The sequence below is a fragment of the Culex pipiens genome, chromosome 2, assembly GCF_016801865.2.
Source record: "Culex pipiens pallens isolate TS chromosome 2, TS_CPP_V2, whole genome shotgun sequence".
Classification (NCBI taxonomy): domain Eukaryota; kingdom Metazoa; phylum Arthropoda; class Insecta; order Diptera; family Culicidae; genus Culex; species Culex pipiens.
The window spans coordinates 152,403,977-152,431,764 of NC_068938.1; the positions used below are offsets into that span (position 1 = coordinate 152,403,977).

The following is a 27,788-nucleotide window of genomic DNA, read 5'->3' on the forward strand; positions in this document are numbered from 1 at the left end:
TGAAATTTAGATTCTCTTGTGTAGAAGATGGAAGTAATTAGAATTTGAATAGTTGGTGATGATTTGTTGGAATAAGATATTTGAATATTTGATATTTTGAAATCAATTGAATTGCTAAAGCAAAACATTTAATCAATTCATCACATTTTACTTATTTGTCCTGTAGGATTTTGCATTCGCAAAAACTCAAATGAAAGTACTCACATGATGTTGATTGTCGTGATATAAACTACCCCAAACTTTTATGTATTGCTTATTATTTACAAATATTTGGTCTAATTAAGTAATCCGAAAAAATGCATGAAACGGAAACAATTTTGTACAATAATATCCAATCGAGGATGAAATCGTGGAGCGTAATCACAGATGAAAATGCTAAACTGAACAATTCTCGATAATTGCTTAAATTTTAGTGTTCAATAATTATTTTAAGTTTGCTCGACACTTTCTTTTGTTGTTTAGTTCATTTCAGCCGGTTGTACACAGAAAAAAAAGTTGAATTTTGGAAGGTTAAAAATTCGGTTTCATTGTTTGGTTTCCATTCCATTCCTCTTTTTTGAATAATATTACATAAAAAAGTGAACCTGATAAAAATTCACCAAAAACTGATGAATATTTACCATTTCCTGATCCAATATTACACATTTTTTGACACTTAATCTGAACAGTTCTCTAGGATTTCGGTCATTCGATTTTTTTTTGTATTTTTTAATCCGACTGAAACATTTTTGGTGCCTTCGGTCCAAAGAAGCCATTTTGCATCATTAGTTTGTCCATATAATTTTCCATACAAATTTGGCAGCTGTCCATGCAAAAATGATGTATGAAAATTCAAAAATCTGTATCTTTTGAAGAAATTTTTTGATCGATTTGGTGTCTTCGGCAAAGTTGTAGGTATGGATATGGACTACACTGAAAAAAAATGATACACGGTAAAAAAAATTTGGTGATTTTTAATTTCACTTTTTGTCACTAAAACTTGATTTGCAAAAAAAAACTATTTTTAATTTTTTTTTATTTTTTGATATGTTTTAGAGGACATAAAATGCCAACTTTTCAGAAATTTCCAGAGCGAGTTATGATTTTTTGAATCAACACTGATTTTTTCAAAAAATCGAAATATTGGTCGCAAACATTTTTCAACTTCATTTTTCGATGTTAAATCAGATTTGCAATAAAAAAGTACTTAACTGAAATTTTGATAAAGTGCACCATTTTCAAGTTAAATCCATATTTAGGTGACTTTTTTGAAAATAGTCGCAATGTTTCATTATTTAAAATTAGTGCCCATGTTTGCCCACTTTTGGAAAATATATTTTTGAAAAGCTGAGGAAATTCTCTATATTTTGCTTCTTCGGACTTTGTTGATACGACCTTTAGTTGCTGAGATATTGCAATGCAAAGGTTTAAAAACAAGAAAATTTATGTTTTTATGTCTCACCCAAACAGCCCACCATTTTTTAATGTCGACATCTCACAACTAATGGTCCGATTTTCAATGTTAAAATATGAAACATTTGTGAAATTTTCCGAGCTTTTCGAAAACAATATTTTTAAAAATTTTAAATCAAGGCTAACATTTCAAAAAGGCCAAACATTCAATATTACGCCCTTTTAAATGTTAGTATTGATTTAAAAAAATTTAAAATATTGTTTTCGAAAAGATCGGAAAATTTCACAAATGTTTTATATATTAACAATGAAAATCGGACCATTAGTTGCTGAGATATCGACACTAAAAAATGGTGGGCTGTTTGGGTGAGACTTAGAAAACATCAATTTTCCTGTTTTTAAACCTTTGCATTGCAATATATCAGCAACTAAGGGTCGTATCTACAAAGTTCAAAAAAGCAAAATATAGAGAATTTTCTCAGCTCTTCAAAAATATTTTTTTCAAAAGTGGGCAAACATGTGCACTAATTTTAAAAAATGAATAACTGCGACTATTTTCAAAAAAGTCACCTAAATATGGATTTAACTTGAAAACGGTGCACTTTATCAAAATTTCAGTAAAGTACTTTTATGTTGCAAATTTGATTAAACATCGAAAAATGAAGTTGAAAAATTTTTGCGGCCTATATTTCGATTTTTTGAAAAAATCAGTATTGATTCAAAAATTCAAAACTCGCTCAAAGATTTTTTGCACAACCTGAAAATTTCTGAAAAGTTGGCATTTTATGTCCTCTAAAACATATCAAAAAATAACAAAAAATAAAAATAGTGTTTTTTTTTGCAAATCAAGTTTTAGTGATAAAAAGTTAAATTTAAAAATTACCAAATTTTTTTACCGTGTATCATTTTTTTCCAGTGTAGTCCGTATCCATACCTACAACTTTGCCGAAGACACCAAATCGATCAAAAAATTCATTCAAAACATACAGATTTTTGAATTTTCATGCATCATTTTTATATGGACAGCTGCCAAATTTGTATGGAAAATTATATGGACAAACTAATGATGCAAAATAGCTTCTTTGGGCATACCGAAGGCACCAATAAAGTTTCAGTCGGATTAAAAAATACAAAAATTAAAATTGAAGAAAAAATACCGATTTCGTAGAGAATTGCTCATCTGTCAAAATTCTCTAATGATTATTACCATCTTTTTTTTCTGTGTATAATTCCATTCTCTTTTTTAAAAAAAATGTTCAATTTTATGACCAAATTCCTTTGTCTAAAAATAATTATAATTCGTAAAAAAGTAAAGATAAATAAACATTAAACAACAAAGCTAACGAACAACATTGTTTTTGTATGATTTTTTTTTTACCAAAAACCAGTGTCATCTTGTTTCCTTGACAGAGTTTTGATTTTATTTACTTTATTTACAAAATTTTATCAAGAAATCATTTAAAATAGCACTTTCGATTCTTGCTTGCAAACTTCATTTTTTAATTGAATTTGACAAAATCAAGTTAGTTTCACTGGCTAATTTTATTTTTCTAAATTTTTTGTAAAGTTATCTATAAGAATTGAATTGTTTGAGTTTGTTTATGTTATGAATTCTTGCAGCAAACAAATTCGAGAAGAAGTAAGTAATTGTTAAAAAGAATCAATACCTTAGAAATAATTATTTTTTGATAATTTTCAAATTCAACCTTTTTTTTATTTTTTTTTTAGCAGATTTGATTAGTTTTGAGTAATTAAATTCATTTGCAATATTTGGTAGATGCTTTACTCCCAGAATAGAACAAAACAACAATTTGAAGTGTCAACCAAGTTAAAACTTAAACAAGCTTTATTTTTTAAATTATAAATTTATCGTAGAATTGCCAGCGACTAAACTAAAAGTTTGTACACAAAGTTTCTAAACAAAGATTGTGACTTGAGATGATGAATAGTGGTGCAGTTCACACACATACACACTGAAACTAAGTAAAAACAAAGAGTAAGATCTTAACAGTATAGTTGAATGATGTTGTGGTAGAATCGCAGACAGAGAAGAAGAGATTTGTTTTTTCTATTGTACAAAGAGGTGAGAAATTGCTTGAAGTTCGATTGTATACAGGGGTGAAGCTAATTTACAGACGATGAAAGTTGTCTCAAGGTGCAGGATTGGCGCAGAAGAGTTGAGAAAGCAATAGAAGAAGAGCACTTTCTACAGAGTTTGAATTTTTGGAAGATTTCAACTTTAGAGGCTTCAATTTGAGCAGTAATTAGCTTGCCAATACTGTAAAAAATTCGACGCAGAAAAACGGGTGGAAAAATGGCAGAAAGTTTGACAGATTTGATTTACTTCAAAGTTTTGCAAAGTTGTTGGTGCTATAGAGACAGAGACAGATAAAAGGGGGTGGAGATTTGTTTTAGCCGACTTGTTGGCCTATAATTACCTGCGGTACCGCGATTACACGCGTCATTTGCATATTGTCTTCTACACATATCTAGTCTGTAAAAGGTAATAATTTCCAGCTTTTAATTAACTAAAACCATGTGAGGGGGTGGGGTAGGTGTTGTGGTGGTGGTAGTGGTTTTTGGTTTCTTGTATTGGTGGGTGGTCGGACACGTGGGGCAGGTGAGGTTGAGGTGGACGGGATTTTGGTGGAATTTCAAACAAAACGAAGGGATCGTGTAATTTCTCGGTGTCGGTTTCTTGGGCAGCTGGAAGCAGGAGTCGGTTTTGGTTTAAATTTCTTTCCTTTTTCAGTACTTTTTTGTGTTGTCAGACAGCAGTCCCTTATGAATGATATTTCGTTTTCGTTTCTTTCACAGGAGATTTCCTTGTGGTGAATACCCGTGGTGAGACTTGCGACCATTTGCGGCAGAACGTTGCTTGGTTAGTAGGAGTTGTCCAGGTAAGCGCTTTGTTGTTATCGTAACATTGTACTCGCTAGGTTAGATAACCCTGGTTTTTTTGTTTTGGGCGATGTGTTTGGTTGATAGGTGGATTAATCATGGGACCGTTGTGACTTAAGTTGTTTGTTGCTGATAAGTCTAATTATTCTTAATTATTATTTATTCTATTGTTATCAACTGCATTTGACGTGCTAGCTCCTGATGATTTGTTTATATTTACTGACCCACATTTTTTTAAGTTTCTTGTTATGTGTAAGTCAGTAATAAAAAAAATTGTTCAAAATAAAAGCTCACTCATCGCCGAACGAATCTTTGTTGACTGAAGTGCGCAACCATTCGTGAGCGAACAGTCACAAACGAATATGTTCAGAGAGGAGTCTGTCAAAATACAAGGATGGCGCTCAGATGGCCCGCACTACCACAGTTTGCCATAAATTTGTATTTGGCATGGTGTAAATTGCAATCAAATTTGTCTTTGATAATGTGTTATAAACAAATAAATAACAAAATACTTTTCATAACATTGATTTTCAGTAATTTTAAAAAAAAATATCAAAATAAAGCCGATTACAGGTTTTTAAGTCAGCTTTGAGCGTCATAGAGCAATCAGCCTCTCTGAGTCATTCGCTGTACTAGCCGATAATGATTTTTTTGTTTTACTATTTGAATTTTATTGCTGAAAAAATATACTTGACATTCAGCTGATTGTACTACGAACTGTTTCATAATTATGTATAACAAGCCTTACCCGACAAACTTCGTTCTGCCTTTTTTTCGTTTGTTGACGTTTTTTGCTTTTTTGTTTATTCAGCCTCCTGTGATCAAAAATTGATTTTACGTAACATTCTCCATACAATTTGCCGATGCTCCAGAATCGGTTCCAGTGGCCAAAGTGTCAATTAGTTAGCGTATAAACCTTCCTTGGGCATAACCGAACCTAACGCAACAAAGAGCACCTCTATCCGACGCTCCGTATTGAACTGATACGCGTTCGAACAAAACCATCGAAATTTTATATATATATATATATATATATATATATATATATATATATATATATATATATATATATATATATATATATATATATATATATATATATATATATATATATATATATATATATATATATATATATATATATATATATATATATAATATATATATATATATATATATATATATATATATATATATAGATTATCGATCCTAATTTTTTTGTTGTATTGAACGTGTGTTTGTTTTTGTTTATTTTTTTATTAAACACAAATTGCACAAACTACGTAAATGGCTCATTCAGGATTTAATTCAAATTGAGAGAAGAATTTTATCTCTGTCACCGGAAGCTGAGAAAAAAAAATTAAAAAATATTTGCAAAGTTGAATAACTTTATGTAACAGAACTGATCTACAAAACTGAAAAAGGGTTTGAAGGTGAGAACAAAATATTTAACTTGTTTTTTACATTTCGTCCTTAAAAAATATTTTTTGCAATTCCGACGTGAAACTACTTACTTTTCCTGTCATTCTTGAACGACGAAATAGCCTACTTTTCTGTACCAAAAATAACAGAATCGAATAGCAACACTTTTCAAAATAAATGCTGAAAAGTTCTACTTTTCAGCACAGAAATGGGTGCTGAAAAGTTGAACTTTTCAGCACTTGTTTCGAAAAGTAACACCTTTCAAAAAAAAATTGATTTAAAAGATTTATTGAAAAAATACATGAAACTTCGACTTAAAATTCCACTTAATGGGTGTTTTTCGAAATTGCAAAAAATGTTGTATGGAACTCGTTGCAAAACTTGATTTTTTCAGCACTCGTCGTATTTATCCAACTCGGTGAACCTCGTTGTACGACTCGTGCTGAAAAAATCCTCTTTTTGCAACTTGTTGCATAAACTACTATTTTCAAACTTCCGCTGATTTAGATCAGAGAATTTTATCAGTGAAATGGTATTTTCGAACCATTTGTTTTTGTATAATTAAAATGTTTCTTCTGAAATTATTAATTATTTTAAATAGGATTTTCATTATCCTGATGAAAAAGGTTTAACCTCTTTGAAAATTATTTTTGGGATATTTTTAGGAAACTTGACTTCTCGACTGTTTTAATGTGTGGTATGGTTTCAAATAAAAGTTAAGTTTTTTTTCTAAATTTTGGATTTGTGTGTTTTTTTAAATGTTTTTTTTTGTTATTAATATTGAGGAAAAAAATTGAACTGATAAGATATTATTGTATGAAAGTTTTAACAATATAGTCCAGACTCGATTATCCGAAGGTCTCAGAAAAAAATCACTTCATTATCTGAAAAAAAAAATATTTTTTTCTTTGTCTTATTTTTGATTTTCGAGCTTTAGTATGACCCCTAAACTACTCTAATGTAATTTAGAACTTTGAAATTTAAGATGGTGGCCAAAAAGGCGGTTAGATATACTGAAAAAATGCAGTTGGAAATCGACTATTCGAATTTGACTAAAATGGGGTCGAGTCGCAGAACTCGAATTTGACGTTAAAAGTAATAAATTGAGATTTTTTAACGTTTTTGATGAAAATTAAAACGATATCATTAATTTTATCAAAACAAGTAACAGCTTGAAGTTAAAAATTTATAAAGCAAAAGAGCTACCAAGGGTGTAAGAGGGTCAATATGAAAAACAAGAATCATTTAATTTTAACCGCTTTTTGCACCATGAAAATTCTTTGAACCTTAATCATTTATTAGGCTGAGTACTATGTAACAAAAACCAAACTATAAATGAAACCATAAAAAATCTTTAAAAACAACTTCAAACTATCAGAGGTGCCCAAAGAATGCACATATTTCAAAAACTCGCTTCAAATATTTTAAACCTCTTAAACTGATTTCTTGAAATAGTGATTCAAGGAAAAAAGCATGAGATTTTTAAGGTAAATTAAAAGATTATCTATTTTTTAACTAGCTACATAATTTCTGAATGATTTTGTATGATTTTTACAAGCAATCAAGCCATTAATTGATCCTCATTAAAAAAGCTGTTTTATCTAGTTTTGTTGCAAAGTTTTATTCTGAAACAGGATCACAATAATTTTTGATTAACTTCAAATTTCGCGGGAATTTTCGGGATTTCCCAGGAAATTTGTTGAAAATTTCCCTTTTCCCGGGAAATGTGTAGCCCCGGCAAATTAGACGCTCTAATCATCAGTGATTATAATTTCTTTGATATTATTGGAATTGAATAATTGAATCAATTTTATAGCACCTGAGCACCACAATTTTATTTATTTCCAAATTAAATGGATTAGTGCAGATGTATGGTTTTAAAATTTAAAGTTTCGATGGTTAAAATCATTTTGAAAATAAATTAACCTCATCAGCAGCAATTCCAAGTTTAAGTCACAACGTTCCCAGGGGTAGGAAGAAGCTTACGTGTGAATAATTAAACAAACCCCAATCAAAGATGCAATTAACAAAAACGAACGAACGAACGAACGAGAATTAGTAGAGAGGTATAGAGATCAAGGTACTTAGATGGTATAAAACAAAATTAACGACTAAATGCACTAGGTTGGTTGCGTTGCGTGGCTTATTGTTTTTTTGAGTTTGTTTTTTTTTTGGTTCGCAAAGTGGAGAATAAATAGAGGTAAAATAATGGAAGTAGTAGTAGGTAGAACTAAGAGAGGAGGGGAGATGAAACAAAGTTGGTTTACCAGCTGTGCCCTTCGTACAACGACCGCCTTTCCTTCTTCGGCACATATCATACCTGCGAAAGATCTCAATTAAAGTTAGTCAAACATGTTCCTAACAGAGGGGTTGTGTGTGTGTGGGAGTGTTTGTGGGAGTGGTAAATTTGTTTTGAGTTGATTTTTTGTTGATGGGATGTGGGAAACATTGAGAAGGTTGGGGGTGAATAGAGACAGCATTCTATCTAATTGAGATGAAACTTTTCGTCCGAAGTTGAGTTCAAGTCAGAAAGGGGTTTTTGACAGTTGAAGATCATCGAGGGGGTATTCGTTGAGTAGGGGTTTGGGATCCCTTTCGTATGGGTCCTAGCGCCCGGTCCGCAACCTCGCTAGATCGTGGTCATTACGTCGTTGCAGTCCTTCAACAGTGCTACTACACGCTAAGATTCCGCGTTCCGAGTGTGTATGTTTTTGATGATGGTGGTGGATGTTGTATTTGGAGGAAGATGTGCACACGACAGTCCATTTCTTTCTTTCACTACTCAGTCGGGGCGGCAATGTCCTGGCGGAGGTCCTCGGGGGTCACCAGGTCCCGTGACCCTGTGAATCCGGCCTGACTCCATGCAAGCTCGGAGTCCCGGGTGTGTGGTCTCTCATACTTACTTCGTGATGGCAACCGCAATGTCGTACACCGGCAGTCTTCGCTCGCGGAACAGATACTTGCCCATGTCGGTGAGGGCGGCGGCCGAGTCGATCGCGTCCCGGCCCACCCGGTTCCGCTCCAGGTACGGAGTGGCGTCGCGACCCTGAAATTGAGAGAGGAGAAAAAAAGAACCATTTATTATAATTATTCACACACGAGTCGCGCGGCAAGACTTGGTTGACCATTATCGTTCATCTTCTTCTTCTGCAGCTTGACTTGTCGGCATAGGCAGGGAGGAACGACACCTGACCTTAATTGAATAATTGAGTCACCCGTGGAGTATCATGTAGGACTTCAGTGGAGTTGAGTCGACATCGATCGAGAGAGGATAAAAAAGGAGACGTACAGACAGGCCCTTATGTAAGCAAGCAGCGCGGGGTTGGGCTGTGTGAGGTGTACAAGTTTAATGGTACAATCAACCGAGTGACCCCAGCAGAGAGAGGCTGCTACAGTGCGAGGTCCCAGTTTGGAGTGTATGTGCGTGGGACAGGTTTTGACTGTTCTTAGGTTGCAAGAGTTAAATTATAGTTTTTGTTTAGAATCTTTGTTTTTTTTTTAGAAATATATGAAACATAAAATAATAAAAAATAAACTTGCAATTTCATAGAACTAAACAAACTTTTTCCTAATTTACCACACTTTAATGGGATTTACTCCTCTATCCAAAATGGATCCACAGCAAGAACCACATAAAAATATGCGTGTGTCGTTAATTACATTTTCACCAATCGTTGACAACATGCTGACAACGAGTTCAGCATAAATATGCGGGACTGAACTCCTTCGCGAGTTCGCCGAAAATAAAAAAGTGCTGCCAAACCGCTGTTTCGCAAATTTTGCGGGACCGCCTAAAATCGAAATTTAATACGTGCTAAATTAATGGAACTTTATGTTTTCCTCCCAATTTTGCACTGTGGCACCCCCGTGGCTGCCTGTCGCCGAAAGCATTTCGGCTGATTTTTTTTCGGACAGGGGGGTGTTTGCGTTGATGAATGATTCATTGGCGTTGGTGTGGCCTACATTGGGGCTAATGAGCCGGTCGCAAAATTTGCATGCGAACAAATTGCCGGTTGAGCGGGGCGAGCATGAAAGCTTTTACCCTGTGTGGTTCGCAGAGCGAGGAAGGGGTTTGCTGCTGCGATAAGAGATCGCGATTTTTAGATTTAATGTGAGTGCACTAATCCGCCACTTTATCGGGTGCTTAGATTGATGGGCTAGATGCAAGGGATTTGCGTAATGCGATGACTGCTAATCGTAGAAATTTGTTCCCGTTGAAAGCCGGAGAAGTTGCTATCCTTCCTGGGGATTTGCTGCAAACAGCTGATTTGCAATCTGGATCTGGCTGTGCTAATGGAAGAAATTGATTGTTGCAATGAATACCATTTACATTTGATTTGGAATGTCGTCAATTTCCCGTACGAATTTAGTTGAATCTGATAAACCAGAGAGCCGCAATAAATTCATTTATGCGAAAGATTTCTTGAATGTTTAACATTTATTACATCAAGTTTTGTTTGTATTTTGCAAAACAAATTTAACTCCTCTTATCTGTAATTTGATTTTTCCGTTGAAAAAGTCACAATTTTCTATTATATTTCGTTTAGGATTGTTTTCACCCTGTTTCTGCTTTTTAATCCAACTTCAGGCCGTTGCAAATATTTTTCAAAGTTTATGTCGCCCCCCCCCCCTCCCCATAAAATTGGTCCAAAAATTCAGGGGGAAAACAAAATATTTTAATTTTAACAAAATAAAAGTCAAATCAACTGAAAACAATCTAAAACGCATTTTTCTGCATTTATAATCATATTTAGCATGTTCGGGCTGGATTAAAAGTATTTAGAATTTTTATGAAATTCTAATGTACAGCACCGCAAAAACTTTATTTTTGGCAAAAATATAAATTTTCGTCAATACTCAGGTATTTTGGAAACTAATGGTTGCAAAACAACTGGACAGATGTATAATGCATTTTTAAACACTTTTTTCATTCAAATGTTAAAACCGTGGGTCGTAAATTCATTTTTTTTTTGTTTTTTTTGCCCAAAAAATATTTGCAACGGTCTTACTCTTTTTTAATTTTTTTCTATTATTTTGACAAACTTTCCTTTTTCTTACGTTTTAGTTTTGCTTCAAAATGTTTTTTTTGCTGCTTAAAAAATGTTTTTTTTAACAAAAAAAATCGTCTCTAAATTTCGAGAATCTGGTCAGCTTTTCAGATGCATGTTTTCTGAAGTTGAATTTATGAACTAACAGAAGTTGTTTTTTACACACTTGTTAAGAAAATAAAATAAAATATAAAATCCAGTGAAAGGGAGACGTAGTTGCTGAGTTGTCTTCATTCAAAATTTGACGATTTTTCTGCTGATGTAGAGAAAACAACATTTTTCCTGTTTGCTTTACTTTCAGAAGTTGTATCTCAGTAATCATTGGTCATGATTTTTACAGGTAAAAAAGGCAAGTATTTTAAAAAAATCAGTTTGATCAGTGGCTATAATTTGATAATGGTGCAAATTGGCAACACTGCCAAGGGATCATACACAAGCCACTTTTTTGTGAAGATCTAAACCCCCTCCCCCCTCATGTTGGCAATGCCAACCCCTCCTCCTCTTCTGAAGTGTCCACATGGTTTATGGATGACCCCCAAATGAATTTTGACATCTTTTGCCATAGCTCAAAACATACCCAAAAATGATATTTATTTTAATTGTTATTTTGTGCAAATCAAGGTTTTGTGTGAAAAGTCGAATTATTTTTTTTTATAGTGTAACTTTTTGTCTAATAAGTTCTTAGCAATACGTACAACCAATCTACAATTTTGCCCAAGACACCTAAATTGACCAGAAAATCCGTTTTTGAGCCTATTTTTATGGACAGCGGCCAAATTTCATAGAGAAAAAGTGCATACAACGTTTCATTCAAATAAAAAAAAAACAAAAATAATCACGGTCCAAAATCTCGGAGAATTGCTCAATTTACGGTTTATGTATATAAAATTTCATCTTTTTTATTTAATAATATTTTCTGAGTAATATGCCAAAATATCATCTAATCGATGGATTTCCTTTTAAAATATATCTTAGAATGTCAACATAAAAAAAAATCTTTAGAATTCTTTTTGGTTTCAGAAAATTTTATGTTTTGAGAAGCTTTTTTTAATTTTATGAATAAATGATTTTCAAAAAACTGCATTATTAAAATTTATCTACTAAAAATTTCAAATTGTTTTTTTTTTAAATTAAAAAAGATACAAATTTTAAACTAGTTAAAGAATTTTTATCATGTTTACAAATTTATAAAAATGCCTAATTCAAATCCGTAAGTTCGTAAAATTTAAAGGTTTAAATATATAAAAATTCAAAGATTTTATAATATAAAAATAATTATTATTCTCGTCAGAATTTACCATTCCTTGGTAGAACAACAACAATAAATCACGGTGTGTTTTTTAGAACAAACCAATGATAAAAAATTGGTATGTCTGGTGTTTGGCACCGCGAAAGAAGGGCTCTTTCCCGACATTTTACGAGGTATACCGAAATATTTCGTCGGGGGGTCCAGAGCAACTTTTTTTTGATGATTATTTTTCGATTTTATGGGATATTTGTTCAAAAAATTCACAGAAAATCGGTGCATTCATGTTGATATCACTCAAATTTCTTAAGAATATGCCTTGGGGACTCTAACCAAATATATTTGACCAATATTTGACCTCCAATAAAAAAAAAATCGAACCAAACGTACCAGATTTCTAGCTTTCTTTGAAATTACCCCAAAATCCAAGCTGGAAGCCCCGATACGACCGAAAGTATATCTTTTCTTTGTACATTTTGTCATGAAATTACAGCAACACATTGCCCGGATACAAATTTGAGCATTAAACAATGCAAAACATAGGTTATTTATTTAATAACCTGTTTATTACCCAATAGGTTCCGAAAATTATTTTTTTCAATCCTCTGCCACATTACACCATTACATTTTAAAACATTTTAAAATCAATCACATTGTAGAAAACAGTTTTCTGAACAAGTTCCATGAAAAAGTATCAGTTTTGGTTCAATATAAGCAGAGATATGCCCAATTCCCTGAAATAAATAGTGCCTTTCTCCAAAATTTCTTAATTTATTTTCGTTTCACGTTTATTTCTGAGTTTTCAAGTGCATTTTACCGTCTAATGCTTATTTGAAGTCTAAAAACTTATCCGAATCTCGCGTAACATAAATTTTTGCATTTCTTTATGATTTTCTCATTCTCGGGTTTCCATGTTCCAAATCCTTATCTCATTTACAACCATACTGACATATTTAAATAAGCACAAACATAAGTGTGCACTTATGCCTCAATCGACGGCGGCACGTTCCACTAATCTCCATTACTAGTGGGGCACGTGACCAGTTTCGAATATCAGGAAAGCCCACAAAAAAAAAAAAGAAAGCGGAAGAACAGTCTCAGCTTTTGCGTTCGACACAGTTTCTGCCAGACGATGTCGATGATGATAATGGTATGAAGTTCGGTCCCAAAGGTATCCCAATTATTAAGGAAGTGAAAGTAATTGCCACATTATCAACGGGTCGTTTTTCCTGTCTATTCGATTAGGCTTTGAAAATTTGCTCAACGACCGAATCGTCCAAAATGACGTCGGTCATGGAAGCCCCCCTTCTGCTTCGATCATCATCGGAAAGTGCTGCCCCGTAAAACGAGCCATCATTCGACTCGTCGAGTATCATTAGAGAGTGAATGCTCTTCCTCCTTTCAAAGCCCCAGACAGCCAACAGCTGTTGTTGGCTCGGCTGCAACATGACCGACCGACTCACTGACTTGGATACCCAATACCTCGGCGCGTCAATGCTTCTTCCGAGGAGTGTGGTCTGTCTCAACATATCACCCAGAGATTGACGATCCAAATCACACACCCCCGACAACGGGTCCGTAGACTGTCCGTCTGTGGTGCAGTGTGTCAGACCGGGCCGGAATCTATGGTGTAACTGCGACGTGACTTAATTTGCGGAATGACGATACTCTTAAGTTTATGTATGCTTCCGGAGACGGCGCAGTAAACCCAGTTACGAGATGGTGTTGCTTGATTACGGTGTCAGGGGCGATCACGGGAGTTTGATGTAACTTGCGAATATGACCTGCATTGAGCTCATTAGATCAAATTTACATGGCGTCATCCATAAAGTATGTCACGCTCTAGGGGGGGAGGGGGGGTCTGAGCAAGTGTGACATTGCGTGTTGTAAGTATAGGAAAAGCGTGACAAAGGGGGGGAGGGGGGGTAAATTTTGGCTGATTTTAGCGTGACGTACTTTATGGATGAAGCCCATGTTGCTCAACTGTTCAGTGGAAAATAAACAAGAGTGAGTTTGAAAAGGTCACCGATCATCAAGTCTGATACTTTTGTCCACCTTGGATGTCATTCTAGCTTTACATTCCGATGATTGACTCAACCCCCTAGAGCTCTTGCATAATTTAAGCTGCTCGGTGGACACTTTTAACGAAGCGCTTCACGAAAGTACATTTTCTACAGAACTGTGGTAATACCATTAGCCGGCGCGACATGCAAGGTTGTTTGCTCTCTCACATGTGACAGCTAGCGGCTATAGATGTCCACGTGCGCCGGTTTAAAACTTTGTCACGTTTTCATCAATCGAGACCACTCTTTGGACAGGTCATGCCGAGTGAGTGATCCAAATCTGCCGCGGCGACTCGAGGATAAGTTCATTATAAAACAATTGCTTCCAGTGTATTTGGTATGTCTTTTTGGCACACGAAGAAGGCAAACTTAGAGTTCAAGTTCGTCCTTGCATCCAATTCCGTTAGCTATGTGACGAGACTTGCTTGTAGAACGTCCGTTGAGTTTATTGACAGGTGAACTGTGAACCTTGAAGGTGCCGCTCGAAACACGTGAGATGGTTTCAATTAGAGTAGAAGAACGAGTCCTTTTGTTTGTCAGGGGAAAGATTCTCATCCAATTAACGGTGCAGACAGTACTGGCTAGCAAACTTAAGGTGGGTGAAAGGACTTTTGAGTAATTAAGCTGTTAGCCAAATAGCACGAGGTTAACAGGCGGACTAATCGACAGTTTGCGTGGGATTTTTGACTAATAGACCGTTTGCGAGCAATTCTGGAGATTGGTTGAAACTTAGAATGTTTGAATTACAATAGGAGAGTGAAACTTTGTCCAAGAAGCTATTTTGCATAATTCGTTTCATTCATACAAGTCTCCATATAATTTTTAGTGCTGGTCATACAAAATGGGCATGTGAATATTTGAAAATCTATATCTTGTGATGGAGTTGGGGGCCTCGACTGTTTGCCTAGTCCGGACGGTTCATTTTGTTCGTGAACTTCAGATTAGTTTTTTTCGGTGAAATTGTAAAGTTTGTGCCGTGGAAAATATCTCATTCTATGCGTGTGAATGAGTGTAGTGCGGGAATGGTGAAGTTTTCAAGAGTTTCCGCGGAAATAGTGTGTTTTTTAGATAAAATAAATTTGGTTCGAGTGTTTCCAAGATGGAAGCTTTTATAAGCAGAGCCGAGATTGCAGTGGTTTGGTGTATTGGTGTAAAGGAAAAGGCCTATCTGCCAGCTTTGCATCTCTTTCGTGGTGGTGCAGCGCGAAGTTGTGGGTTAGAGCGAGACGGGAAGCGCGGGCAATCATTGAGTTTTGTTTGTGTGCGTGCGGTGTTGTCAGCCACGTTCTTAATGATTAGAGCAAGAGCGGACGATGTGTCATCATCGTGCTCGTTGGTGATTTCCAGGAGAGAGAAGTCATCAGAAACAGACTGTTGGTTGCATGTGTTGCTGGTAGTGAAACGAGAGTCGACAGTTTGAGAGCAACTTTGGTGAGCCCGTTTAGAGAGGAATAAGTGACGAAAAGAGATGAGGTGCTGAGAACGGGCTCGATTCGATCGTCAGTCGTTGTTAAAATAAGTTTTTTTGGTGTGAAAAACTCAAAAATCCGACTGCAAATTTCGCAGAAGTGATGCGTGGTTAAGAGAAATAAGAAGAGCAACTTCAACTCGAGCTTTTTTGAAGAATTGTGAACTGTGAAACAAGTGTAAAAGAAAACATGGGACTCAGCGTTTAGGTCTCGGGGAGCATGATTGTTGTTTGCAGCGAAAGTTGTGTGAAGGGAAAGAGGAGTGAAAGAAGAAGGAAGAGAGAAGGGGAAATATGCATGTGTGTTGTCCTGCTCCTCAGAAAGAGGAAGCAAGAGAGAACGGTTGTGAGAGTGCCCCTGGAATGACGTCTGACCGAGGTGTGTTGCTGAAAGAAATGTCATGGGGTGAAGCTGTGTGTGTGATGCGATGATTGCCACAGACAAGTGGAAATAGTTTTTGTTTTTAACTTTAAGAAAATGACGAGGAAATTAAACAAATTGTATTCTTTTTGAGAGGGGAAAGTGAGACATGAAAAAGTGTTGAAAAATGAAACAGAGAAGAAATGCCAATTCAAGAGTCTTTGAACATGAATCGCTTCATTGATCAAAGCCAACAAACATCGACGCAAGAGGATCCCTCAAATTTGGTGAGCTCGTTCTATGTTGTGTGTGTGCAAATGCGTGTTTGAATCAGAGTGGATAGTGGGCCACGAACTATAATTTCTATGCATTTTCTTTCAGGATAACGTAAATGACAAATATTTTCTTTTTATTAGTACAGTTTTTTACGCGTCGGTTAAACTTTAGGATTTGAACGATCAATTCGATTTTTTTTAATTATAAATATGCTGATTAATCCCATTACACAAAAAATAATTAAATTCTAACTAATTAAATGCTTTTGAATCGGTCGTTTTAATTTAAATTCTAACTCTCGCATTTAAATAAAACAAATGAATAAATAAATATTTGATGTTCACTCCGCATTGCTGTAAGAGTTTAAATTCAAGATTCTAATTATGCGTTAAATCATTTTTAACCTCGAATTTCGCTTAAACACACAATAATTTATAGAAAAATATATAAACTTCGCATTACTCTTACAGTCAATAGCTAGAGTTTAACAGCAGACATGTTAAAACTGTGTTTAATCGGCATTGTTTTTACCTGAGGAAATGGTTGGTTTAGTATTACTACAGACAATTTAATCATGCACGGCTTCGTCGCGTTGTATCTGCCGTGGCTTTAAATCGAATATATATAAATCATGCATCTTTTATACTGTACAATCATCTGTATAAGTTTAATAATCAAAAAACTAAATCTACTTGACTCGCCCGTAATACCTTTCGGGGTATATCCTAGGGTTCTACCTCTCCTACTAACATTGAGTCCAAAACCTCCCTACAAACATCTATACCACTAAGGTGACGTAGGGGTCCCTGCGCACTTTAGATAGGTGTTTACTAACATTCCTTCATTTCCCCGAGGATAGCTTGGACCCGGCGTGGACCCCCTTATGCCCTGGGCTGTATTACACACTCATCAAAAGATGAAGACATGGTATCTCCCGTGTTGGATTATTGTTCCGGATGAGGGTCTAACACAACCACACCAAACAGTGGGATAAGCGTTGTGGAGCCTTCCGGTGGTGGGGCGTCCTCCAAATGCTAATGCTAATGCTAATGCTAATCTATATCTTGTGATGGAGTTTTCTCATCTATTTATTGTCGACGGAAAATTTAAATTTAGGAGACTGTATAGAAAAAATTGGTACAAGAAACATATATATCCGATTATTGCCTTGTTCTCAGAACGATAATGAAAATATGGTCCAGAACCTATATTTGGACATTGGTTCTAGGGTTTTTGCCTTCCTCATCTTACTGAGGAAAGGCTATAAAATCACTCGAAAAATGAACTTTTCAATTAGACCTCCTAGACCCACCTTCATGTATACCTTTGAATTCAGAATCAAATTCTGAGCAAATGTCTGTGTGTGTGGTGGGATTTTGATAAAAAATTGTCACTCGATTATCTCGACATTGGCTGAACCAATTTTGTCTGTTTTGGCTCTCATTCGATCCGTCTTGGGGTCCCATAAGTCGCTATTAAAAATTATGCAGTTTAGTTAAGTACTTCAAAAGTTATGCTAAAAAAAAATTGACAAAAGTTCGGAAGATTGTGTAAAGGGTGGTTTTTGTAAGAAAACCCGTCATGTTATACATTTTCAGAAAGGTATTTGGAAGAACTTTCCAACGCGTCCAAAACATTGAAGATCTGACAACCCGATCAAAAGTTACAAGCACTAAAGTTTTATTTATACACTTTTTGGAGGCCGGATCTCAGATATTTTGATGAAAACGTTGTCCAGATATGTCATGCGACCCATCTTTGTTAAAAGACTCTTTGTATTTTCCCTAAACGAGCACTCAGCTCGCTAAATCTAAACTTCTATATCTCAGTTGGAAGTTTCTGGTTCTCTAAATCTCTGAATTGCAAATGTATACATCCTGGAACAGAACTGTTTGATTCTAATAAAAACACTAATTAAATTGAATTCAATTTGACATTGGTTGGGCTACCAAAGACCTCTCCAAAAGAAATGAACGTCTATAATGAGATAGCTTGTTCCTTGGAGATATGTAAAATTTGCACCATTTTCGAAGCAGACACTTTATTGTTACAACTTGGATTTAGAATTATATTTGACCTATCATAGGTTAGCTTACCAAAAGACCATTCTAATGAACCATAAACGCCAAAGATCTAGTAACGCTTTTTCTGAAAACATGCAAATTTGAGAAATATAAGTTTTAAACTACAAATGTTTGGCAAAGTGTGAGGAACCAATCACAGAGGTGGATTAACATTGGATTAAGTTAGTTTTTATTATGAAATATATTTGTTTAAGAGCGAGTCCACGAACAGGGCATACCCCTTTGCATGGGATATCGTTTGGACCTCACCAATCTGCCTGAAATTTTCAGCGGTTGTTTGTACATATAAAACTAGCATCTGGCCAAAATGATGCATCTGAAAGGGCTTGAAAAATGCAACAATATGCAAGGAGAAGCATCCTAATTGGTTAAATCTAGAGGGAGTTATTGGCATTTTAGTGAAAAAATAGCTTAATTTTCAAACTCAAATAAAAAAGTGTTCCATCCAGATATCAACTCAAGTTAAAAAAATCTTCGATTCACATTTATTGAAACAAGTTCGTTTCCAAGGATACTAGATGACACGAGAAAAAAGCAGCTTCACAATTTTTTTAACTTTCTTTTTTGAAAGAATAATGGATGAAAATAAACATTTTTAGACATGTTTCTAATGTGAAACTGTCTCAGGAACACGAATATGATAAAAAAATTACCAGAAAATGGGATCTAAGGGGTCTCCCGAGCAAAAATTTACAACCAAAAAATTCACTGAAAGTAAGTGTCTATTTAATATGTTAAACTGCCTTGCCCAAAGCGTTCTCAGTCTCAGATGGTAGTCCCAGATGTTCCCTACAAGCTGCAGGTCGAACCGAGTTGATATCTGGATGGAGCACTTTTTTATTTGAGTTTGAAAATTATGCTTTCACTAAAATTAACTCCCTCTAGATTAAACCAAATGGGATGCTTCTCTCTGCATTTTGTTGCATTTTTCTAGTCCTTTCAGATGCATTTTGAATTTTGAAATGAAATTGAATTTTGCCTAAGTTATAGGCATTTTAAGATATTTGACGTTTTTGAACTTTCAAACTTTGTGTCCCGATTTGCCCCACTACCCGTTGACCTAGAGTGCTCATATTTTGGCCAGATGCTAGTTTTATATGTACAAATAACCCCTGAAAATTTCAGGCAGATTGGTTAGGTCGATGCGAGATGGGTATGCTTTGCTCGTGGACTCGCTCTTAAGGGATCATTAAAGCATCATTTAAGCCAAAGTTTAGGATGGTGCAAAATCTGGTATGAGCCAGGATTTTTTGAATAATTTACGAGATTTGGTACAGTCGAAGATATATGGGCATAGTATTTTTTTCTAAAACCATTTTTAAGAGACAAAACCCAATTGGCAATCGAAATTGTTTTTACTTATGTTTTTTGGTAAAGATGATTTGGACGTTGTAGACACATTTTGAAGAAAATTAAAAAAAATGTGTTTTTTTTGCTTCTTAAAAAAATCAAGGAAAAGCGTGCTTAAAAAATAAAGTTTAGCAACGAGTTGCTTACAACATTTTTTGCAATTCCGAAAACCACCTTTTCAATTGAATTTTATGTTAAGCATCAATGTGTTAAGTAAATTAACCGTTCAAAACAAAAAAAAATATGAAAAATGATACTTTTCAATACCTGAAATGGGTCTTGAAAAGTTCAAATTTTCAGCACCCATTTCAGTTCTACTTTTCAGCACTAGTATTGAAAGGTTGTGGTTTGGTTGAGCGTTTTAGCAGAATGCATTACTTTGAATACAAAGAGACGAGTTGTTCTAATTAAATCCGCAATATATAATTAAAGCGGAATTAAAAAGAACAACTCGTCTCTTTGTATTCATAGTATTGAAAGGTGTTAAATTTCCTTTCTGTTATTTTTGGTAGAGAAAAGTAGGCCGTTTCGTCGCTCGAGAATGACAAGAAAAGTGACACTTTTCAATATAACTCGATTTATTATTGATGTAAGCTAATTTACTATCCAGTTTACTACCATCCACTGAACTACACTGAAAAAAATATTCTGTTTTCAGGTATACGAGCAATGTGATTAAGCTTATATCTGTGAGCCCATACTTCCAATTGAAATGCTGTCATAGGCAAACTTATGGGAAATCGGACGGGCTTTCCGGTGAAAATATTTTTGAGACTAAAAATCAAGTCTCTCATAAAGAAATTATTAAATAATGGCCAAAACCTCTATATTTTCAACATTTTTATTTTTAAAACCGCTGTAGCTTCACAAGAATTGGACTTTGGACAGTGGTCAATATAGAGACTTTTATGTAAAATTGTCTAGAGAATCGACTCTCGTGAAAATTTTGAAGTTTAGAGCACTTTTGAAAAAAAAAAAAAACAGTTTCAGTAAATATTTTTTGTATTTTTTAGGTGAGTTGCATAGGCTATTTAAAAAAAAAATTTGAACGAAAAAAATAGTGTGGGCTTACCTTTAAATTTGACTTTTGAGCTTAAAAATCATCAAATCTCACAGAAGTGGCGTGTTTTTTTCTTTCAGTGTATTTTTTTCGGAAAGCCCGTTAAATTTCCTACAAGTGAACACTTTTTGATACGATGCCACGGCTTCGATTCAAATTTCGAAATATATAAATTTAAAATATAAATATAATATATGAATATAAATATAATATATAAATATAAATATTTATAATTAAAACACTTACGCCCTTATCAAACGTCATTATCGAGTTCACCTGGCTCCATAAACACAAAAATGGCTTATATAATCGTAGGATAACATGTCTATAAAATTTCAATGAAATCGGAGAGGGTCGAGAAAAAAGTGCTTGAAAAATTCCTGTTTTGGGCTGGGCTCTATATCATTTTTGTTATGGAACATAACAGGAACTAAGTGAGGAAGGCAAAAAAGGAAACGATATGTCGCGATATTTAAAATTGTTAAACAATCTTGTAAACCATAGAAATGATAAAAATATAGTTTTCTCTTCAAAATTTTTCCCAGAAATCAAATATATCATCAAATTGCCACAAACTCAACGACCCAGGCCTAGACCTTGATACCGGTGCTTCAATGTTTGCCACCTGTCGTCAGGTTTATCGGCGTCGTTACGGGCCTTGTTCCACAGACCATTTCAGCTTCCTGCTCTAAACATAACCTCAGTGTCAGCATAAATCCCAAAACATCTCATAATTTACCGCACGTGACGGCGCTGGCTGCTGCTCCCTCCTCCTCTGAATGGCTTATTATTGCCAATTCTGTCTGTCGTAAATCTTCCTCATTTTTTGCTTCGCGTTGAAGTCTCCACCAGCACTAATTAGTATGGCTTATGCCCGGGGGGGTTGTTGGCCTGCTAGTAGATCGTCTGAGTAGAAGAGACATATTATTTAAATTTGCACCTCAGCCGTTCCCAACATAAACCTTGGTGCTTATGACCCAGAACGACGGTGTCGCAGAAATCCAGGTTGATCCTCTTTAATATCTGCTTTAAGAAGTCTTAAAGCGGTTTTGCGTCACTAGAATCATTTACGCTATTAACGTCGATCTTTATGGTTGCAAGATTTGCGACTTAAGTCGCATTTCAAGTAATTTAGCAAGTGCTAAACAATCGAGAGACGTGAACGCCAAGCGACGAACCCTTTTAAGAACCTTCGCCGTGGCGTCTTCTTCGCTGACGTAGTTCTGCGGCGACAACACCCATAACTGATTTATGGGTCGACGAGATGTGTGCGGTCACGCTCCCCTCCTCGTCGTCGGCACGGGCAGAAATCCTTGACGATTTTGATAAATATGAGAGTTTCCTGAAGCGTTTCTTTACGACCTAGAGCCGACTTCTTCGACTGGCGCAAGAAAGATTTACGAGGAAGAACTGCAACAATGTCATCGGCGGAGTAATACTATCGATAAATTTCATCTTCTTCTTGGTCGATTCGGATTCGGATTCGGTTGTCCCTGACACTTCAAGCGTCGGTTCTTCCGATGAACCCGAGGTGCAGCCAAGCAGTCTCTCTGCTGAGAAGAGTATAGCAAACGGTTTATGAACAGCGGAGCTGTTTGTTCTGCCACTTGGCGCTCGAACAAAGACCTCTCAACTTGAGCAAGAGCCACAGAGGGGCCATCAGAACCACCAGCGACGAATAAACAATGAAATGGTGGCGATTGAGGGTTGACAACTTTGGTTCTCTTCCCCTTCATCATCATTTGAAGAAGAGCGCTAATTTGCAGACTCTGGGTGGAATTTTACCCCAAGCTGGGTGTGAATAGAAGCAAAGATGCACTCATGTGGATGAATGGTGCTAATTGGGAGCCCCCCCCTCCTTGCTTTTGGGGTTAATGTATTCTGCGAAGGTCGATGGCAGCGAATTGGCAATCGGGGTGGCGTTTAAGGGGTGCGACAATGGAGCTGTCAATCAAATGTGCTTCACTTAGTTAAATAAATCTTCATTTAATGAGACAAAAATCATACAAGATGTTCAAACCGAACTTAAGACTCTCTCGAATTACAAAATTCGCAAACTTCGCGATCACTTTCGTTGTGGATTCTGCCGCAGCAGCTCTTGTAGCTGAGGTTCAGCAAATCACGAATCTGCGGATCCTCTTCATCCGGGTATCCATTGCCAAAATAGTTTTCCGCGTCGGGATCATCGGATGGAACGGTACTTGCCCACGGTGTATTTTTTCGAGACCTCAAAGATAAAAAATTCGGTATGTCTGATATTTGGCACCGTGAAAGAAGGGCTCTTTCCCGACATTTTGCGGGGTATACCGAAATATTTCGTCGGGGGGTCTAGTGCAACTTTTTTTTTGAAGATTATTTTTCGATTTTATGGGATATTTGTTAAAAAAAAAGTCACAGAAAATCTGTTCATTCATGTTGATATCACTAAAATTTCTTATGAATATGCCTTGGGGACTCTAACCAACTATATTTGACCAATATTTGACCTCCAATTAACAAAAAAAATTGAACCAAATATACCAGATTTCTAGCTTTCTTTGAAATTACCCCAAAATCCATGCGGGAAACCCCGATACGACCGAAAGTAAACCTTTTCTTTGTACAATTTATCATGAAATTATAGCAACACATTGCCCAAATACAAATTTGAGCATTAAACAATGCAAAACATAGATTATTTATTTAATAAGCTGTTTATTACCCGATAGGTTCCGAAAATTATTTTTTCAATACACTGCCACATAACACCATTACATTTTAAAACATTTTAGAATCAATCACATTGTAGAATACAGTTTTCTGAACAAGTTCCATAAAAAAGTAACAGTTTTGGTTCACTATAAGCAGAGATATGTCCAATTTCCTGAAATAAATAGTGCCTTTCTCCAAAATTTTCTTAATTTTATTACTTTTCACATGATGGGCACTGCCTACTAAGATATTTTTATGATGATTATATTTTATTGAAGCATCAAAAATTATAACAAGTTTTGACGAAATTCATGAAAATTATTCTATTGCATTCATTACAAAACTCAGTAGGCAGTGCCGATCATGTGAATGGTAATTAAATTAAGAAATTTTTTGAGAAAGGCACTATTAATTTCAGGAAATTTGACATATCTCTGCTTATAGTGAATCAAAACTGTTACTTTTTTTATGGAACTTGTTCAGAAAACTGTTTTCTACAATGTGATTGATTCTAAAATGTTTTAAAATGTAATGGTGTTATGTGGCAGAGAATTGAAAAAAAAAATTCGGAACCTATCGGGTAATAAACAGCTTATTAAATAAATAATCTATGTTTTGCATTGTTTAATGCTCAAATTTGTATTTGGGCAATGTGCTGCTGTAATTTCATGATAAATTGTACAAAGAAAAGATTTACTTTCTGTCGTATCGTGGTTTCCAGCTTGGATTTTGGGGTAATTTCAAAGAAAGCTAGAAATCTGGTATATTTGGTTCGATTTTTTTTTTAATTGGAGGTCAAATATTGGTCAAATACAGTTGGTTAAAGTCCCCAAGGCATATTCATAAGACATTTGAGTGATATCAACATGAATGCACCGATTTTCTGTGACTTTTTTGAACAAATATCCCATAAAATCGAAAAATAATCTTCAAAAAAAAAGTTGCACTAGACCCCCCGACGAAATATTTCGCCGGACCCCGCAAAATGTCTGGAAAGAGCCCTTCTTTCACGGTGCCAAATATCAGACAAACCGATTTTTTTATCATTAGTTTGTTCTAAAAAACACACCGTGTGTCGTGTTAATGCTTGTTTCTGTGAAGCTGCTGTTTGCTAAGGAATCTTCCAGCAGCGTTTGTTGGCCCGGAATTGGGTTTGAAGTGGCACCGTTTTCGTGAGACATTTTCAGAATCTTTAGACGGTGTGAACAATAATGATTGTTAATCCTTTGTGTAATGATATTGCGCAATTCCCACTAACTTGGACTTCGCACTAATTTATTGCTATCGATCGCACTATTGCGACTTGTCAAACTGGCTTGGTAAAAATAAAATTTCCAAGAAAATGATCAAAGCGAGCCGAGGCTACGCGCTCGTTTTTCAGCTATCAATCGCAATTTTGAAGTGCGGAAGTCCAGTTTGGTGGAAAATGCGACTGGAAATGTAAATAAACAACAACTGGTTGCCTAGTTTTCCGAATTCTTGTTGTCAAAAGTGCGAGAGAAAAGTGCGGGCCAATATCAGAATTAATCATAAATTTAAAATGTACCTCTAGTTTCAGCAAACTTAAGAAATCTTTGCAAAATTTAATTGCAAAAATGACTTACGTAGATTGATGTTCAAAAATCTCAATTCCGCCTCTGGACGGATTTCAATTTCGCCAAAAATCAATTTTTAAACCAATTTTGAACTCTTACATTTCTGGAGGAACATTTCAAAAAGGGCGCATAAGCATTTTGACAGCTCTGGAACTGTTTCCGAGATAACAGGTATCTTTTTTGCAAAACCCTCGGTGATAAAAGGTAGCTGGGGATTGTATTGTTTCACACTTCGAGTTTTGTGATAAGCAAATTGGTTCAAACTGTCAAAGTGCTGTCTAAATGCTTATTCTCCCTTTTCAAATGTTTTGATTTTACTTGTTTCATGTGACTTTACTGATGCTTTAAAAAATGTATTTTTCTCGGGTAAGATTGACAACGTTCCCTACTTTTTGTTTCAAAATAATTATGCAGTGATTTTTGTAACGTCCCAGATTATGTTTTAACAGATTTTGTTGCGATTTTAAAGTGATTTAGTCTTATAGCAATAAGTGTTTTCCAATCAAAAAAATTAAAAACAGCATATAGGCAAAAGATAATAATTGAAAAGTTGACCTTTAGCTCCAAATAAAACCAGAACACTAAACAAGATAAATGAAAATAAAAATAAATGCAGAAAAAAAACTAGAGAAGTATTTTTTTTAAATAGAACAACTGTAACAGTTGCTTAAAATGTCCTCCTAAACATGGGAAAAACAAAAAAAAGTCGAAAAAATTACCAGTAGAGCGTTTATTTGGCTTTCCGTTATGTTTTATCTTTTTTCAAGAGCGTTCAATTTCCCTGGTAACAAAAATCCCGGGAAACGGCAATTTTTCAACGAACTCCCCGGGAGATTTGAAATGTGTTTAGATCCAGGTTAAAATTAATGTTTTGCAACAAAATGCTATAGGACAAAAATTTTATTGGTGAAAATATGTCTGAGAATCGTTTTATGGCTTGACAAATCATAGGGGTGCTAATGATAGGGGATAGGAATAGAAAAAGCTTACAACTAGATCACAGCAAAATTTAATCAATTATAGATGTGCTTGATCATCAGCTCCCCAAGGGCCAGGAATTGCTCCGCTTTGTTACGGCAGGTCCGGAACCGCGTCATCATCTCCCCCGCGAGAGCAAAGAACTCCGGCAGGGTAAAGAGATCTTCCCCGGTGACTTCTTGCTGGGCCGCATTGCCGCTACCGGCAGCGACCACGCTTGCGAACGATCGACCCCATCCAGGAGGGAACGCTGGGTTGTCCGCTGGAACCGTACGATGACCAGCAGCCGGCACGGTTACGCTCGTACTTCGCTGAGGAGGGTGGGATGCTGCTGCTTTCTTTTTCCTCTTTTCCTGCTCCTCGAGGTAGGTTTTCCGTGCGCTGCATCCACGGTAGTTGCTGGTATGGTTACCTCCACAGTTGGCGCACTTGATGCGCGCCTTGGTTTGCTCTGCCTTGTCCCCCAAGACCGCCTTGCACGGCAGTGCGCACGCCTCCGAGAGGTGTGTTCCACCGCACTTCACGCAGCGGGGCGGGAGGTTGCAGTTCCGCGAACCGTAGCCAAATTTCTGGCAACGGTGGCATTGCGCTGCGTCCGTCGGGTTCTTTGAGTAAAACCGCCAGTTTACCCAAAAACCGTCCAACGCCTTAGTTTTCCGCAGGTCTTGAATTTTGACGGTGCCGCGGTCGAAGAACAACAGGTACAGTGTGTGTGTACCTGTGACCGTTGTCTTCCGCGAGAGGACTTTTATGTCACGCGGCGTAATTCCAGCACCCGAGAGGTCCTTTTTTAGGTCGGAGATCGGGCGGTCTTGGTACCCCTGCAAGACGACCTTCACGGCAGTCTTCTGCACGGGGTCGAATGTGTAGAACTTGAAGTTTTTATTCTTCAATTTCTCCACAACCAGGTCGAAGTTCTTGCTGTCAAATGTGTAGACTTGCACTGACGACTTACCGATTTTCAGACAATATCCGAGGCCTTCCAGCAACTCGTCAATATCGTCCGTCAACGTGTCCAAAACATAGATTGGAGGTGGTCTACGTTCCTTTGGAGAATTGTTCGTTTTTGACGTCGACACTTTCTTCCGTGCACGTCCATCGTATTCGTCGTCGTCGGTAGTGCTGCTACCGTCGGTGTTGTTGTTGTTTTCTTCGTCGTCGCTCAGCATCTGGAACTCGTTCCTGATGGGCATGTTGGCGGATGTTGACGTGTTGGTCGTGGCACCGGAAGTACCGGAACGGGTTCGCACTGGTGATCTTGGAACATATCCGGGATGTAGCAACTTTTTGTCGATGCCTTCTGCGCTCACGCTCCCCTGCGCGATGGCGGTCGACACGGCGTTGGCTTGTTTACCTTTTTGCACACGGCCGGTAGACGAACTTCGCGGGTTTTTCGAGGCCGCACTCGAACTGCCACGGCCACGGCCGGCCTTTGGCATGCTGCAGGAGCAAACTCGCGGGTAATCACGGTTGACTACGGCGGAAAATTTCGAAAAAAACTATAGAGCACTGAGCACTTGACTGCTGCTTGCTCTCGTGCGTACACGGAGGTCGTCTATAATGTTATGAAATCAAAATAAATGCACAATTTAATTGATAATATTGATATTAGGTAACCCAATCAATGAGTATAACGCAGCGCATCAGAGAAACATTGTTTTCAGTTCAGAGTGATCGGAGACGATCGGCCTGCCTGAGCCGTTCGGAGACTGAGCCGATCAGAGAGAGAAGGAGAGTAGAAAAGAGAGTGTTCGGGAGCGAATGGTGTGAAAGTGACAAACGGTAGGAATTCATCAGGGCAGTATCGCGTCGCCTGCTATTTGTGCTCGCGAATGGAGTGGTTGATTTTGAGC

At 36.3% G+C, this 27,788-nt stretch overlaps 1 protein-coding gene and 1 pseudogene across 4 annotated transcripts in view; one reads left to right on the forward strand and one right to left on the reverse strand.

Moving 5' to 3' along the window:
* Nucleotides 1-27,788, reverse strand: part of LOC120422180 (A disintegrin and metalloproteinase with thrombospondin motifs 16) — a 283,608-nt gene that overhangs the window by 17,890 nt on the left and 237,930 nt on the right. For 3 of the 4 annotated variants that reach the window (XM_052708748.1, XM_039585557.2, XM_039585558.2), the window contains exons 7-8: nucleotides 8,619-8,761; nucleotides 3,831-3,886 (exon numbers count right to left, since the gene is read on the reverse strand). In XM_052708748.1, the coding sequence (XP_052564708.1) occupies nucleotides 3,831-3,886; nucleotides 8,619-8,761 (199 nt within the window). Of the gene's footprint in view, nucleotides 1-3,830; nucleotides 3,887-7,982; nucleotides 8,036-8,618; nucleotides 8,762-27,788 lie in introns of all 4 variants that reach the window. The other variant, XM_039585556.2, reaches the window with a different exon arrangement.
* The window catches only part of LOC120422181 (homologous-pairing protein 2 homolog), a 59,067-nt pseudogene continuing 35,153 nt past the window's right edge, over nucleotides 3,875-27,788 (forward strand).